Raw genomic sequence first — 15,779 nt, 5'->3', positions numbered from 1 at the left:
GAGAGATATAGAAAATGAAACTTTGATAAAAGAAAAGGAATGACATTCTTTTTTTAAAAAAATTAGGTAAGGTAATAAGGACATGTGGATGTCATGTTTGAATTCGTGAATAAAGGAAGTAACACGCACTCTAAAGACGAATTCGGTGCAAGGGGTATAAGACCACCAACTTTTCTAAGGTGATATCCACTCTCTCATTTTCCTTGTGATTCTACACTTCTTAGTGAGTCTCGCACAGCTCGTCGCTACGATATCATGTTTCCATCCGAGAACCATTAGCTTGATTGATTCGTAGAAGTGATCGTGTATGTCATGTGTGTCTCATCAATACAACTATTTATTCAAAGATCGATATAGGGCACTGGTGTGCAACGTCATGGACCATTGCTCCAATCCCCTGCGGAGCGCCTCGTGCGCCTGGGGCGCGTGCGCGTCGCGGCACCGCGCGGAGAGGAGTACCTGCCCGATGCTGACCCCGGGCGCAGGTGCCCGTGGGCTTGCCGAAGGCGCCGCGCATCCCGGTCTGCAGGCGGTCGGCGCCCACGCAGGAGAGCATCCTGTTGATGCGGAGGACGTGGAAGGGGTGCGCCCGCACCAGGAGGTGGAACAAGGCGTCCCTGGCTCCCTGCCCGCGTTGCTTGGCCATGTACTTGTTGCACGCGATCCGGGCCGGCCGCCTCCAGGGCCTCGCTGGAGACGTTCTCCTTCTCCCAGCTCACCAGGTGCACGCACAGCGGGAACTCACTCACGCCGCGCCGCTTCTGGCCCACGTCGAAGATGCGGATCTTCGGGTCCGGCACGCCCCGGCAGTTGTGGTCGATCGCCGTGCCTGTCGATGTGAACTGCTAGCGGGGTTGCGGCGCACTGCAGCACGGACGCGCCGGGGGCGCCTCGCCGGCAAGAACTTAGCCAAATTTGCCTCGCCTCGTCTTGAGCGATTGGATCCGCACTGCAGCCTACTGCTTCGCCAGGGGATTGTTCAGTTTGACTTGCTTGTTACGAGCACATTCAGTGATTCAGACATTGGAGTGAAAGAAGAGGGTTTTTCATCTTGTTTTTTTTGTTTGCATTTGTTTTACGGCCTGTGCTTCTTCCACATTGGCCATGCGTTTACATCACGTTTTTTTCACTACATAGCTTGTACGCTCAACCTTTGATCCTGATGAAATCGGTCAGGCATGTCGAGGCAGAAATTTTCCTTCAGGGGACGAAGTACATGGGGTTGGGTATCTTGAACACGCGGTCGCCGACGCAGTCGCCCTGCAGGTCGCTCCACTGGTCCCCGACGTTGCCGCGGATCCTGTAGCCTTCGTCGACGAGCTGCTTCCTCATCGCCGACTTGAACACCGACGAGCTCTGCCCGCGGTACTCCGGAGTCCTGCAAGCCGTCACGAGTCATGCCATTTCAGTAAAAGCAAATTGTGAGCGCAAATCGAGGAAAAGAAATCCGGATGACGTTCTCGACGGCAATTTCGGGATAGGGATCGTGACTGGTTTGCTCGCAAAGGGAGGACCGTCCAGCCTTTTCCTATTTGGCAGTGAATCTGAATGTTCAGCCGTCCACGTCACTGACGCACTAACGGTGCCAAAGTTCGCACACTCGGACAGTGGGAACCGAACAGGGAAGCTGCGTGCTCGCTCGTACCGCATGATGAGCCTCTCGTACCCGGAGAAGCCCTCCGCTTCCAGGTTCCCGGTCGTGCACGGGCCCAGGGTCTCCTCGTCCCTCCCGGAGAGGAGGAAGACCTTGAAGCCCTTGTCCAGCAGCGCCGTGAACAGCCCGAGCACCGGCGGGATCCCCGGGCAGGCCTCCTTGCTCGCCCACGCCTTGAAGGCCGACGGGTCGTACGCCCTGGAAAAGGAAGGAGACCGAATCATCATCTGATCGGTAGCGATCGAGATGCCTGGACAGGGGAGTGCAGAGGCCGTGCGTCGTGCGTACCCGAACTGCTTGGTCTCGTAGTAGGGCAGGTTGGAGAGGCAGGTGTCGTCGATGTCGAAGACCCAGGCGTCGAGGCCGTCGGCGCCGGCGTCGACCTGGTCGGCGTAGTCGGAGGCCTGCTCCATGACGCCGGCCAGGTCCCTGAGGTACTGGCCCCGGGTCATGTACCCCTTGACGTAGCCGACGCACTGCGCGGGCACCGTGCGCCAGCCCCGGGCGTTGTTGGCCTCCACCATGACGCGCCAGCTCAGGCACCCGGCGTCATCGGGCGCCTGCCCCGGCCAGAAGCACTGCCTCGCGACGGCGGCGTCGAGGAAGAGGAGAGCGAGGAGCATGATGAGCTGCCGCCACGCGGCGAGCGCCCGCGAGGCCATCGGAGCAATGTTGCTCATCAGGTAGCTCAGGTTTCACCGAGGTGCCGCAGCCTCTGCAGGCATCATTCAAGACTGAGTTGCACGCACGTGTGAACAAACCATGAGTGAGATTCATTTCAGGTCACCATCCTAACCCGTTTCAGGACCAAAGGAAGAGAGAAGCCAGAGTCAAAAGAAGAAAATGTCTATCCGAGACAGAACTGCCACTACCTGGATGTGTGCCAATGCGGCAGCCACACCAAGAGCAGAGACCAGGCTGCAGGCTCTTGGTCCAAGTAACACCCGGTGCATGGGTTTTATAGCAAAGATTCAGGATGATGGCATGAGTCACCGCCCAATGCGCAAAAAGCAAACCCGGCTAATGCAAAAAGGCATGATTACGCCACGGAATTAGCGGCCGGCCGGAAGACATTCCCCGAATGCGACCCGATTCAGGCAGGAGGAGGATTAGGTTTCGCCCGGCCGGTGACGGGGGGAGTGAGGCCACGGCCACCTCAGGATGATGAGCCCCATTTGCACCGCCAGCGCCCGCGGTGCGCGCCACGTGGACCCAACCGCGCCGCCGCTGCAGCGTGACGGCGACGTCGCGATCGTGCGACGGCGACCTCGGCTACCGGCGGCCTCTTTTGGTCGATAGAGTAGTAGCCAACCATGGCGTGTGCGGTGGAGGCCGGACGAAAAGGAGGATGCTGTGCTACTGACCACCCGAATGAAGATGTAGTGACGGCCATGGATAATGCAGCCATGTAGGTTCTGCAGGACCTTCGAAATTCTCGAAATCTTTATAGTACGAAGCAGTTGACTTTCATGTGCTCGAGATTTGTAGCCTTTCGAAATTGGCCAGATGCTCAGGCATCCACCGAAGGTTCTCCGATTCCTGTCTTCGACAGAGTGCGAGGTTGACCACTTTCACCTAGCTTTTCGACTGATTCTGATAACACCTTCCCCAATTCACCTCCGATTGCGCCGAAGAACAGAAGTCAAAGCTGAAATAGATTACCATGCTCTATATTTTATACTGAATTCAGACCACAGTGCACGAGTCAACGGCAAGTTGCAACCTTGATCAATGCTTATTACTAAGCAGCAAGAAAGCCGCCACCTCATAAAGATTCGTTTGTTATTGGATGGTGCTAGCACTTGTAAATTGTAACAGGAGAGGCTAAGCCCCGTAGCCACTCACCATTAGTGATTTAGTGGCGGACGGATAAAGGTTAACAGCCTAAGAATACGTTTGTCTGGAATGCACATAAGAAAACTTCAGCATGGTCCACCAGTCCCAACAAGTGAACAACCGAATCATATTCTTTGGGACGGAGGTCAACTGCAATGGGAATAACAGAAATCCAGCACCAATACCATTAGTGGAGTCATAGGTCATTAAGCCCGATTGAAGCTCAGGTGCTTTTGCACACTATAAAACATAACAGAAATAGGTAAATCGGCAGCCTAGAGACTAGAGAGGCTGCACACATGTACATTGATGATAGGACCAAATTCTCTCGTGTGGAGACAACCAAGTAACCTTGTAGGTATGCATATTAGTTACAAGTCTCAAAATTGTATACAAAAGATGCATGCAAAACCAATCTTGATGACCAGATGCCTGAGGCAGCAAGTTACACTCAAATATACAAAAATCGTGGATCTTGTACTAAGATACTTTCCCTGGGTATGACTAAAATTCTTACAGAGAAAAGGTGACATATCCCTTCACCTTTTAAAAGATAACATGCCTGGTTGAATGGGGTTCTACTCAAAAGTTTTATTGAAGTCAGTACATGCTGCACCAGCATGCATAGTTGGTCTAGTAATGCAAAATGGCGAACCCCAGGCAGCAGTCAGCACACAGCAGCCACTCTGCCACTCTATTCTTACAAGTAGGCTCCCAACAAGCCATTTCAAGTATTTGACCTGCAGTGAGTTTTTGAATCCTTAAGAACCTCATTTACTTTTGCACAGACCAATCTAAACAAATTCCTTCTGATCATTTTATTTCTTTTATTAGGAAAATCACTGGCACTGCCACCATGTCTATGCATAGTTCAACTTCATATCAGTCAGAAGACCGAGAATATTCCCACAAAATATATAAGAAAAGGCGCAAGGAAGAAAATAGAACCTACTTTCAAGCTATACAAGGGCGATCGACTTGAAGCCACCTTCATTAATTTGTGTGGCAATAGAACTGTCACCAGTCTTGATTATCTTGCCATTTTCCTGGAATAATCAATCAGAAGCACTATCAGAAACAACACAAACCCTGTATTCTAAGAAGTTTGAAGCACAAAAATACAAGCAGTGCTCTCATATTCTGAAACCTGGAAATAAAGTAAGGATTACAAAGACGCCAACAAGGTCTTAATTAGTGTGGAGGCCATATGACTGGACCCATCAATGTTCCCTGTAAATTTTATTTAGAGTTACATCCATTCTTGGTTCTTGGTTTTGTTTATACAAGTCTTCTTTTTCCATCTGATTTTAACGAAGAGAGATACCAACATCTTTCTGAAGTAACCACGTTTAGTGTGATATAATTTATAAGACTCAATATCAGTGTTAATTGGTCACAACAGGGGGTTTTAGGAAAAACACATTTAATGAATAGGAGTATGGGTTCATCTAGTGCTTTTATTTAATATAAGTGTGCGTAAGCATCAAACATCAAATAAGAAAGAAAAGCGAGTATTGATTATAAACATCTGAACGGTGTCCAGTATAAATACTAGAGATACAAATTATCTTAAACTTGTGCGCATGAATTTAGTAGTAGATGAAATGGAAATGTAGCATCCCAATCCCTGTCATAGACTAGCCTCTTTAATGCAACCAATACAGAATCCCCGCAGTCTCTCTCCTCCCTGGGAAGGTGGGATAATGGCCATTAGCTGTTTGCAACAGCTCTTCACCACCTTATCCCAGATTAACATCGTAGAAAGAGGGACCACGAGTGCAGTCTTTTGTATGAAAATGCTCTATAATGATGCAAAAATAGATGTAATGATCAAACAGTAATCAGCCTTACCATGATGTGAACATAGCTGGGCTTAATGAGATCCAAAAGGCGTTGGTAATGTGTAATCATCAGAACAGAGTTTTGGGGTGTCAAGAGCCCATTCACTGCATTAGCTACATCTTCAAGTGCATCAACATCTAATCCGGAATCTATCTCATCAAGAAGAGCTAAATCTGCTCCGATGACCTAATTAACAAACAAACACCCTGAATCAGAGATGGTAATCTATTGATGAAGTGCACAAATAGATAGACAAAACAAATTCTGAAGCGTAGTATATTCACATTACTACATAAGCTTCGTCTAAGCAAAAAAGTGTTATTATGCCAATGCATCGAAACTTCATCAAGCACATAATATATACATAAAAAACCTCAACAAAACAATGACAACGATATGCACAAATAAGAAAACTGTTTTCAAAGGTGATCCTCATTGGGGGAAAAAGACCTACTGAATACCAAATATAAGTATAACCGAATACAATCATGGTATCAAATATACACTCCATGTAAAATACATTTGCTTCAAAAATGTATGGGGGACACCAAATTCCAAAGGTCTGGCAGACAAATCTACCACAGATTTCATAAGACAGGAAAAGAAATTCCAACTCCATAGTCATAAAAAAAAGAAACTGTATGCAAGGCTGCAAGCCAAGAAATATGTTTTTACTACAATCCTATATAACTAACCCTGAGATGTTTTAAAAACGTCATGACTGTAATATGAAAAGTTAAAAAACTGTGCAGCTTCATGCTTAGTTCACAGGCACTGAAGTGTAATATTCATTGGCATACAAACCAAGATTCCATGCAAGTTCATAGTTGCAATATCTTACTGAAAGTTGCAATATCTCATTGCGCTTCCTTTCACCACCACTAAAACCTTCATTCACATTTCGATCAAGAAACTTAGGGTCCATATTCAAGGCATCAATTTTGGGCGATACAACCGAATAAAACTGCATGAGAAAGCAAAGATATTTCAGAATCAATGCCTGGGTTATATGTTTGAAGAGGTATATCTACATCTTTCTCACAAATTCATAGTTGCAATATCTTACTGCATGAGAACTAGTATAATGCTACAATTTAATATGGCAAGCTAAGCTTCATTTGAAATCCACCAAATCAAACAAAATACTAACTTTGTTCGTCCCTTTCCAGCCTTTTATATAACATACCAGTATTTGATCACAGATGGAGTAATGTTGTAAATATATTAGGACAATGTTTTATTATATTTATGGCTTGTGAAAAATTATATATCTCAACACAGCAGTTGTGAAATCAAACCTCAAGGGGTCCTAGTGCTGGTAGACCACTCTTTTCTCTGCGAGCATTGACTGCCATGAGCAGAAAATCAAAATTGCTCACTCCAGGAATCTCAATAGGTGCTTGGAAGCTCATAAAAAGGCCTGCAAGAGATCTATCCTCTGGCTCCATGTCAACCAAGTCCTCACCCTTGAAGAGGATAGTACCGCCAGTTACCTCATAATGCGGATGGCCAACAAGAACCTGCAAAGCAAAGATGAAAGGTTCAACCGAATGTGCAGGTACCAAAGCAAAGAGCACACCTTTTTTACAATTTGTATACAGGCCATTTCCTGATTAATAACTTTAAAAGGTATACGTGGCTAGATTACTGAACCAACAAGTACTAGTGCATGATTCTTTTAGTGAAGCAAATTTTAGTGCAGTAGGCTAGCACTACGATTGGGGACAATGCATAGTGAAAACTAAAATGAACAAAATTAGATTACAGGAGTAACAAGGAATATTTCAGCAAAGCCCTTGATCTTAGCAAAGTAGTGCCTCGTATAAACATCCAAATAAACGCATGCCCGCAGAAACGTCCTATTTCTCAATGCTTTCAATTATAACACGAAGAACAGGTGCATCGACCAGAAGCACCTTACCTTTGTGAGGGTGCTCTTGCCGGAGCCGTTCTTCCCCATGATCGCATGAATCTATAACAAGAAAGCACAGAAATTAAAACCATCGTCGGTCAACCCCTTGCAGCCCCAATTAAGCAATACACCACAAGCCGCCAATAATTTCCAGCCAATGAGAAACCCGCACGAACCTCGCCCTCGCGGATGGTGAGGTCGACGCCGGCTAGGATCTGCTGTCCGGTCTCCTTCACGGATGCGGTGAGCCCCCGCACCTCGAGAAGCGGGCTGCCGGATGTCTCGGCCGCCGCCGACGCCGCGGCGAGCTGCGAACAGCGACGCGTCCGCATCGAGACATAGCTCGGAGGCGCGTGGCGGCGGACGAGGGGGCGGGATGAGGAGAGGGAGAAGAGGGGCGATGAGGAGGATACAGCGGCGGCGGCGGCGAGGGGCTGCGCCATGGGAGGAAGAAGGTGAGGCAGGTGGTGCGCCTCCGGATTGTTCCTTCTTCGCTCGTCGCGGCGCGGCTTCGGATGACGACGGGGACCGGACGGCGCCCGGAGGCAGTGTGGGCTATTTGGTCATTCTATTTCTTTTTTTAGATGGGCTTTTTCGTCGCTCGGTAAAGCAGCAAGCGTTGGGTGCCCGCGTTGCTTTTGGGCTAGCCTATCTCTCAGCATCAGAATGAGCCCGCATAAGGGCCTGGGTCTTGTTCAAACGGCGCGCGAATGGAGCCCATTCGGACGTGGGCCTTACGCACATCAGGGAGTGGGGGCTCCACGCCTGCATATCCGCAGTCGCCTCCACGCCTGCATACCATAAATAAAAGAAATCCGCCGCCGCCAGCCTTGCCCTATATATAGTAGCCGGCTAGCCGCGCCATCTCCTCCGCCTCTACCGAATTGCAAGCGCGCCGTGGGAGGAGATGATGGCCGGGAACACGCGAGACCTGCTCCTTGCTTGCATCTTCTTGCTGATCAACTCCGCGTCGGCTGAAGCACCCTATAGATTCTTTGGTTGGAACATCACCTACGGCGAAATAAGACCACTGGGCGTCTCGCAGCAGGTACCGTACGAGCGACAGCATGCTTTACCCAATTCAATCTGCTATAGGTCATGGAACGTGTAGCATCGCCCTACAATTTCCTTCGCTTCCTGAAAATCACCCATCATGAGCGATGTGTTTGCTTCTTTTTCTAGGGAATTCTGATCAATGGCCAGTTTCCGGGTCCGACGATTGAAAGCCAGACTAACGAGAACTTGATCATCAATGTTCACAACAATTTACCCGATCCGTTTCTGCTTTCATGGTATGGTCAGATCAATCTATAAAAAAATATTGTATTAATTGATTTGCTTGTCTTGTCAAATTCGGTGGGTTTCTAAGATGAGTACTTCATGTAATTATACCTGATGATATATATTTATTAGAGTTGTGCAGCAACAAAACTGTTATATTGATGATTGTTGCTTGAATTGAATACTAATTTGTATTGGATGCTAAGCAATTATTTTTTTGATAGAATTATGGCTTATAGCTACATCTCTTGGAGGACTTGGATATTCACGGGTAGCATTGTGATAGAATTATGGATGGCTATGAAATGATGGTCTAGATTTAATTCAATATTGAGATATAATTGTAATCTAAACGGAACCTAGAGTATCATGAAGTTCAATGTACTACATATATGCCAGAGTATTTATTATCGGCTACAAGATTTCCCATATTAAAGAATGAAAAGCGTTGACGAGTTAGTTAGGGAAAATATTTGCTCCATTTATTTTTCAGTAAAATATAGAGTTACTGTCCAAGTGAATGTTAACTGATTTGCTACATTTTTACTAAATTGGCAGGAACGGTTTGCAGCAACGCAAGGACTCGTGGCAGGATGGCGTGTCCGGCACCAATTGCCCAATCCCGCCGGGCCAGAATTTCACTTACCACTTGCAGGCTAAGGACCAGATCGGCAGCTTCTTCTACTTCCCGTCGCTGGCATTCCACAAAGCTGCCGGCGGCTTCGGCGCAATACGCATCCACAGCCGGCCGTTGATCCCCGTCCCGTTCCCCTCGCCGGACGACGAGTACACTGTGCTCATCGGCGACTGGTACACCGCTAGCCACAAGGTTTGGCTTGATGAAATATCGTATTGCTATTACTGGCCCAACCGGTTCTTAGACGTTTGTTCTTGCTGTCAATTTAGGCGCTACAAGATTTGCTGGACAGTGGAAAGGAACTGCCTTCCCCTGATGGCATCCTGATCAACGGGAAGAGGAGTCCAGACGGTGCAAATTTCACAGTTGAGCAAGGTGACTTTGACTTCTAAATTCCAAGCTACTTTGTGGGATTAGTTTGATCAAAACCTAGTTGCCAAAACGGCCATGTCTGTTTGTTTTCTTATATATCCCGGTCAAATAAAAAAAATTGCCTTAAAAAAACTCATAAAAAAACTGACCTGGGAAAGTAGTCATGGTTCACATTGCTTTCCTTTTTTCTTCCATTCAGGAAAGACATACAGATTGCGCATTTCCAACGTCGGTCTGCAGAACACGCTCAACTTCCTCATCCAAGGGCACAATATGACACTGGTCGAGGTGGAGGGCACTCACACGGTTCAGAACTCGTACACCTCCGTCGACGTCCACGCCGGCCAGTCGCTCTCCGTGCTGTTCACCGCCGACCGCCAGGCCAGGGACTACCACATCGCCATCTCCACCCGCTTCATCAACACCACCCTCCGCTCTACCGCCGTCATCCGCTACGCTGGTTCAAGTGGCCCAGCTTTCGAGGCATTACCCGATGCACCAAGCGACGTCGATTTTTCTCTGAACCAGGCTCGCTCCATCAGGTAGAAACGTGAACTCATCTGGGCCATGGACATCCAAAGCTCACCATGCACACATCTCGGTCGATTCGTATATGAACCTGAAGCTTTGTTGTCGCGGGAGCAGGACGAACATGACGGCGAGCGGGCCGAGGCCGAACCCGCAGGGCTCGTACCACTACGGCTCCATCAACGTGACCCGCACCATCCGGCTGGCCAACTCGGCGGGGTCGGTCGGCGGCAAGCTGCGGTACGCCGTGAACGGCGTCTCGTTCGCGGAGGCCGACACGCCGCTCAAGCTGGCGGACTACTACAACATCAGCGGCGTGTTCCGCCTCGGCGGCATCCCTGACGCGCCGCCGGCTGGCGGCGCCACGGAGGAGGTGCGGAGCGAGACGGCCGTCATGGACTCTGACCACCGGTCCTTCGTCGAGGTCGTGCTCGAGAACAGCGAGGACGGCGTCCAGAGCTGGCACCTCGACGGCCACAGCGTGTTCGTCGTCGGGTACGTCAATACCTTCTCCTTCAGAGATTAAACTTAAATAAACTCGCGTTAGAACCGGCAACCTTATGGTCTGTGAACTTTTGGTTGACGATTAACGTAGAATGGACGTGGGGACATGGACCGAGCAGAGCAGGGACAGCTACAACCTCGTGGATGCAGTATCGCGATGCACCGTGCAAGTAAGACATTTTTTTTCCTTCTGATCATTCTTCTCCTGCCAGGCATAGGTTTGTCAACTGTTAAGTGGCTATGCTCACTCGTTGCTCTGTACGTGCAGGTATACCCAAGAGGGTGGACGGCGGTTCTGATCGCGCTGGACAACGTGGGCATGTGGAACATGAGGTCGGAGGTGTGGGCGCGCCGGTACCTTGGCCAGCAGTTCTACCTCCGGGTGTACACGCCGACGCCCTCGTTCCGCGACGAGCTCCCCATCCCGGAGAACGCGCTCCTCTGCGGCCGCGCCGCCGCCGCCACCAGCAGCCGCCGCCCGCCCGTCTCGCGGCCGCGCTACTAGTTAAGCAGGTCGCTGAGGGTCAGCAATGCAAAGAGTGCGACCCTAATACCACCACCCCCGGGAAGGGTGAACGAGAGGAAAGAAAGAATGTTATTTAGCCGGGAGTGGGATCAAGCTTTTGAAAGTGCCTTACGCAGGTCCGTTTAAAAACATATCCTATTTTTTTTACTTGTTTCTTAGGTAAGCTAGCCCGGTGCAAAAAAAAAAAAGACCAAGAGAATGGGAACGTGTGATAATTTAGATAGATGTTTTCTGCTAACATCCAATGTACGTTAGTGTTGTGCCGGCCAGTGTGTTAAGGTCGAACGTTTATGAAACGGATCCGAATTTCCATTTCTGAGAATTCAAACCAACGCACCGTGGTGATAGTTTCAAGAAGGCTATCACGTGCAAATCCCTATCTCAAATAGTATAAATTCATACCAACACAGAAAAAGAAAGCGTAACAGAGTACAAATATCATAGATAACATGAGTACGAGTACATCTTAGCGGCCATGCCGGTACAAATCCATCAGGACTGAATCAAGAAAGGTAAAACATCAACACAGCGGAAAACAAAAGCTATGGTGAACTCCATCTCCAAAGATGACTCGAGCGAACAACGGTCCCTAGTCTTCCCAGCTGTCGTTTTCAAAGTCGTAGTCGGGCTCCGATCCTAAAAAGCCACCTTTTACCCGAGAAGCGGGTAGGCCATATCAACTCCCAAAAGCAGCAAAGCCAAGAAAACGCGGGAATTATACTATATGCATGAGTAAAACCTATATATGGTTGTAGGTGTTTATGCAGCAACAGCAGCAATCAAGGAAGCGGCAAAGCAACATCATCTCCAATGTCAACACCTCAAGCAAGGAAGTCGGCACAAATCACCGGATCCTTCACCCAATGGTCCACCACCTAAACACATTAGGCGATGTGAGAGCTCCCTTCCCTCACATCTCAATGGCAAACGCCGGCCTATCTCAAAAAGGAAAGGTAGAAGCATAAAAAAAGTCTAGTCAGAAGTAGCGGTAGTCAACAACATTGTCCATAACCAGTGGACACGGACTATAGCTATAGCTTATATACTCTGCCTGCAGAGGTTGTACAACTGTACCCGCACGGATGGAGCCTGAACGGTAGCTAGTCGTCCAAACCCCACCTAACAGCTAGAGCCCTAGTAAGTGGATAGCTCTCTCCTGTTTCCTCGAGTCTGGAATCATCCTCAGCAGCAGAGCACGCCTTCACCAGTGAGGACCTCGAAGCTGTGAAACCTACCCACACCGGGGTGCAGTCTGGTTAGAGCAAGCCAACGCCTCGAACTTCTTTCACAATCCTCCAATCCGCCTATAGGCAGAGCACTATCCACTATTAGTTTTGGACCGAACCCTACTCATAACGTAAGCGAGCGGTAAGTACGAAAAGTAGCTGTTGTGACTGGGTCCTTAAGTGGCTGAGAGCGAGCACTCTACCAACAAGTATGTGCTGAAGCACCTGCAACGTACAAGTACGTCACCTGCTCCTCAGTAACAAACAAGGTACCCACCACAGGTACGGGGTACAGAGAGAGTCCAGAAAGCTCTCTCTCCCGGCAAGGCACTCCTCAGTACCAACCATGGCTCGCTCCCGCTAAGAACACATTAAGGATTCACACTCACCCAAAACACACGCGAGAGTGTTCAAGGAATCCCATCACCAAATCCATGGCAAATGCCCATCCATAACTCAAAAGCATGTATATGGATATATGAGTGGTGGACTAGCTAGGGGTCTGTAGCTAGTCCATAAAAATAGGTAAATAAGGAAAACAAAATAAACAATTATCAAGGTATGGCTAAAATCATCAGGTATGCAATCCACCGTCATCAAGCAATATAAGTAAAGCGCTAGCAACTAAGCATGCATAGGATCTATATAATTGGGAGTGACATGACACTTTGTCCGTAGTCGATTGAGTCCTCTTCGGTGTAGTCGGGGCCTTGAAGGTCTTCCTAGTCGTAGCTCATGTCTGAATAGAACGAGATATGATGAAGCGTAAATTAAACAACATTACATATAGGCAAAAAATCCAATAAAGCCACATTTAGAAGATCCAAATAACATCAACCTAGCTACAAACAGCACGGGTCCAATTTTACGAATTTAATGCAACTGGTTTCATATTTTTCTGAGTTAAAATAAATTACTTATGAATTTTTAAAGATTAAATGATTTGTTTAATTATTTAATAATTTCAGAAAATATTTATTAAGGGGGACACGTGTTAGCACGGAATTGGTCCATGTGGCAGCATGAGGGGATGCCACGTGTCTTGCTGACATCAGTGTTGACCTAGTCAACGGTCAACATTGACCGGTCAACGGTCAGAGATGGGGCCCACCAGATCAGTGGGCCCCACAGGTGGGCCTGGCTCGGCCATGTCAACACTACGTGGCGCCGACGTGGCGACCACGTGGGCTGTGGCGTGGCGCGATAGGGCGCATGCGTGGGCGCGCACGGCAAGTGGCACACGGACGAGGCAGGCGCGGCGCGAGCGAGCGCGAGCGTGCGGGCATGGGCTCCCCGACCGCGGCTTAGCCGTGGCGGCGTGTGGAACACTGGAGACCCGGGTCTGTGGCGGCCGGCAGCAAGGCGGCGACGGCGGCCCGGTCTACTCTACGCTACACTACCGAAACAGGAGCAAAGGAGAGGGGACGAGCGGGCTCACGACGAGGCTTGGCGGAGGCGTGGCGCATCGGTGGCGAGCGGCGACGGCGACAGCTTTGGGTGGCGGCTGCTCCCACGAACAGCTTCCTCCTCATTCCTTCCTCTTCTTCACCTCCTCTCCTTCCTTCTCCTTCTCTCCTTCTCCTTCCTTCCTTTCCTCCCCATGGCCCTCTTCTCCTCACATGGTGGACGGTGGCGCCCCAAGGGCTACAGAGGTGGTGAGGCCGAAGAGGGGGTGTAGTTGGTTTTATAGGGCGGAGAAGGCGGTGGAGGGGCAAGGATGGTGCTGGCTGTCCATCCTCAGTGTCCGCGCTCGAGGATGGCGTGGCGCCCATCTGGCAGCCTGTCCCTAGGGTTTGAGATGCGAGGGCAAGGCCACGAGCATCTTTTGCTCCAAGTGGAAGCTCCTGGAAGCGGGACACGACGACATCCTTCGTCCGGTGGTGCACGCCAGCGCGGCCCCTCCGTCCGCCTGTGACCGCACACGCGTCGGGCGCGTGCGGTACGGCGCGGGGAAGAAGATGAACAGGGTCGGGGGCGCAGGCGTGGGCAAGCAGCGCAAGCGAGCTGGGCCGGGCGCAGGCGCGAGCGGGCAAGCGGCCCGGTGGGTGGGCAAGGTGCGGGCGAGCAGCGGCTACGGGGCCAGCGAGCGCGAGTGGCGAGCTAGGCTGGGCGCGCGGTTAGGGGAGAGGTTAACGGGCCGGTTAGCAGGCTGGTTAGATTAGGTTTTGTTTTATTTGGTTTAGATTTAGGTTTTAAATTTAGTTTGAATTTTGAATTGAATCCAAAATTCAAACAACACTCAAACATGAACTTCAAATAAAAGTCCAAATCAAGCTACACATATTTTTGAAATGGAATTTAGCTTTTCAAATGAGCACACAATTCAAACAAATTTTTTTAATTTTTTGCAAATTTTCATTCTTACAAATATTATAATTTTTTGAAATATTACAGTTCCCGTCGGATCTTATTGCGTCTAAATGGATGCCGTTGACAAACATTTAGCAGTCTAAAAGAAGGTTATTCGATGGTCGGACTCCATCCACGGGATGGCAGCCGAGAATAGATGCTGGAGACGACAGTCTGTTGCGCCTGTTGCTGGCTCGGGAACGCCGGGGCGGCTCGGGCACGGGCGCGCGGCGCGTTCGGGGAATCCGGGTGAGGCCCGGCGGCGCCCGTGCGCGCGGATTTCGCAACGACCACGTGTTCTGGGACCCGTTCCGTCCGACGCATAGCAATTTCGAGGATCGCGGCAACGTTCGTTTCTCGACTCGAGGCATCCGCCGTACGTTATATCCTCTGAACGTCCAGGCGAGTGTTCCGCGATGTGACGAACGGATACGCCGTGTTCGAGCATTCCCTCGCGATGGGATCGGGGTTGTTGGTTGTGTCTGTGTACACCTTTTCCGTGGTCATGATCTGAGGACACGGCAACGAAAACCGTAATCCTTCACGAAATGTTTTTTTTTTTTGCCTTTGTAAAGTGACCGTGTGACAATTCGTAATCCTTCATTGTTTGTGCAAGAGGAGGTCTGCTTCCCCAGTTCCCCTCGTGTAGCCGTAGCCTCCTTCCAGCGGCCCTGCGCGCCAGGATGGTCGTGCAGCGCAGCAGAGACGAGTGTCCACTGTGCCCGGTGCAACTTGGCACGTCAACCCGCCGCTGCGACGACCTCGACTGTCCTGCCGCACCTGTGTTCATCGAGGCGTCAGTCCGTCTGCGTCGCGAGAGCGACCTCTCGATCGATCGGCGCTGGGCAGCGAGCCAGCGACGACGAGGGGATGCGAGCTCCGTGCACCCTATACAAAAGTGACAGCCGGTATCACTGCCGACGGCAGGCCTTCATGCCCTGCGCGCACTGTAGCATGGCAGCATGGCATCCGACGGATTCCTCCGGCCTCGCTTCGCGTGGCTTGTCGGCACGGCTCGCGGCAGCCGGCAGGGGGATCTATTCCTCGGTGCTGCGCGTGGGTGCTCTGCGCTTCGATGCGAGGGAGCAACGACCGCAGAGAAAGAAGCTAAG

The 15,779-nt window shown here is 50.0% G+C and overlaps 3 protein-coding genes and 1 pseudogene across 5 annotated transcripts; 1 reads left to right on the top strand and 3 right to left on the bottom strand.

Annotated features, from left to right (window-relative positions):
* Nucleotides 1–333: 333 nt before the first annotated feature.
* Nucleotides 334–1,024, bottom strand: LOC101760564 (annotated as a pseudogene).
* Nucleotides 1,025–1,029: 5 nt separating this feature from the next.
* On the bottom strand, nt 1,030–2,576 carry LOC101767584 (acid phosphatase 1). Of its 2 annotated transcripts, none has more exons than XM_004984432.2 (4): nt 2,451–2,576; nt 1,943–2,369; nt 1,646–1,852; nt 1,030–1,378 (listed from the first exon to the last, which is right to left on the bottom strand). In XM_004984432.2, the coding sequence occupies exons 2-4, from the start codon at nt 2,332–2,334 to the stop codon at nt 1,201–1,203; spliced, it is 777 nt and encodes a 258-aa protein (XP_004984489.1). In that variant the 5' UTR covers nt 2,335–2,369; nt 2,451–2,576; the 3' UTR covers nt 1,030–1,200. The 2 variants fall into 2 exon arrangements, with proteins under 2 accessions (XP_004984489.1, XP_004984488.1); XM_004984431.2 differs by having other exon boundaries at nt 2,527–2,576.
* Nucleotides 2,577–3,560: 984 nt separating this feature from the next.
* On the bottom strand, nt 3,561–7,784 carry LOC101766916 (ABC transporter I family member 6, chloroplastic). Of its 2 annotated transcripts, none has more exons than XM_022823355.1 (7): nt 7,421–7,784; nt 7,254–7,304; nt 6,631–6,852; nt 6,174–6,296; nt 5,342–5,518; nt 4,443–4,536; nt 3,561–3,640 (listed from the first exon to the last, which is right to left on the bottom strand). In XM_022823355.1, the coding sequence occupies exons 1-6, from the start codon at nt 7,685–7,687 to the stop codon at nt 4,450–4,452; spliced, it is 927 nt and encodes a 308-aa protein (XP_022679090.1). In that variant the 5' UTR covers nt 7,688–7,784; the 3' UTR covers nt 3,561–3,640; nt 4,443–4,449. The 2 variants fall into 2 exon arrangements, with proteins under 2 accessions (XP_022679090.1, XP_004984486.1); XM_004984429.3 differs by lacking the exon at nt 3,561–3,640 and adding an exon at nt 3,774–4,230.
* Nucleotides 7,785–8,140: 356 nt separating this feature from the next.
* LOC101760154 (L-ascorbate oxidase homolog) lies at nt 8,141–11,071 on the top strand. The gene is made up of 8 exons (XM_004986953.2): nt 8,141–8,292; nt 8,427–8,536; nt 9,084–9,354; nt 9,432–9,537; nt 9,734–10,076; nt 10,180–10,557; nt 10,658–10,736; nt 10,835–11,071. The coding sequence occupies exons 1-8, from the start codon at nt 8,152–8,154 to the stop codon at nt 11,069–11,071; spliced, it is 1,665 nt and encodes a 554-aa protein (XP_004987010.2). The 5' UTR covers nt 8,141–8,151.
* The last annotated feature ends 4,708 nt before the right edge of the window (nt 11,072–15,779 follow it).

This window comes from Setaria italica, chromosome IX (genome assembly GCF_000263155.2).
Source record: "Setaria italica strain Yugu1 chromosome IX, Setaria_italica_v2.0, whole genome shotgun sequence".
NCBI classification, from domain to species: Eukaryota; Viridiplantae; Streptophyta; class Magnoliopsida; order Poales; family Poaceae; genus Setaria; species Setaria italica.
This window is presented reverse-complemented; position numbering and strand designations above follow the sequence as displayed.

Coding starts and splice junctions, on each gene's coding strand:
- LOC101767584 (XM_004984432.2), bottom strand. CDS start 2,334: ATGAGCAACATTGCTCCGATGGCCTCGCGGGCGCTCGCCGCGTGGCGG. Junction 1,853..1,942: donor TACGAGACCAAGCAGTTCGG/GTACGCACGACG, acceptor TTCCTTTTCCAG/GGCGTACGACCCGTCGGCCT. Junction 1,379..1,645: donor TACGAGAGGCTCATCATGCG/GTACGAGCGAGC, acceptor GACGGCTTGCAG/GACTCCGGAGTACCGCGGGC.
- LOC101766916 (XM_022823355.1), bottom strand. CDS start 7,687: ATGGCGCAGCCCCTCGCCGCCGCCGCCGCTGTATCCTCCTCATCGCCC. Junction 7,305..7,420: donor TCACCATCCGCGAGGGCGAG/GTTCGTGCGGGT, acceptor TTCTTGTTATAG/ATTCATGCGATCATGGGGAA. Junction 6,853..7,253: donor GCAAGAGCACCCTCACAAAG/GTAAGGTGCTTC, acceptor TTTGCTTTGCAG/GTTCTTGTTGGCCATCCGCA.
- LOC101760154 (XM_004986953.2), top strand. CDS start 8,152: ATGATGGCCGGGAACACGCGAGACCTGCTCCTTGCTTGCATCTTCTTG. Junction 8,537..9,083: donor GATCCGTTTCTGCTTTCATG/GTATGGTCAGAT, acceptor CTAAATTGGCAG/GAACGGTTTGCAGCAACGCA. Junction 10,077..10,179: donor AACCAGGCTCGCTCCATCAG/GTAGAAACGTGA, acceptor TCGCGGGAGCAG/GACGAACATGACGGCGAGCG.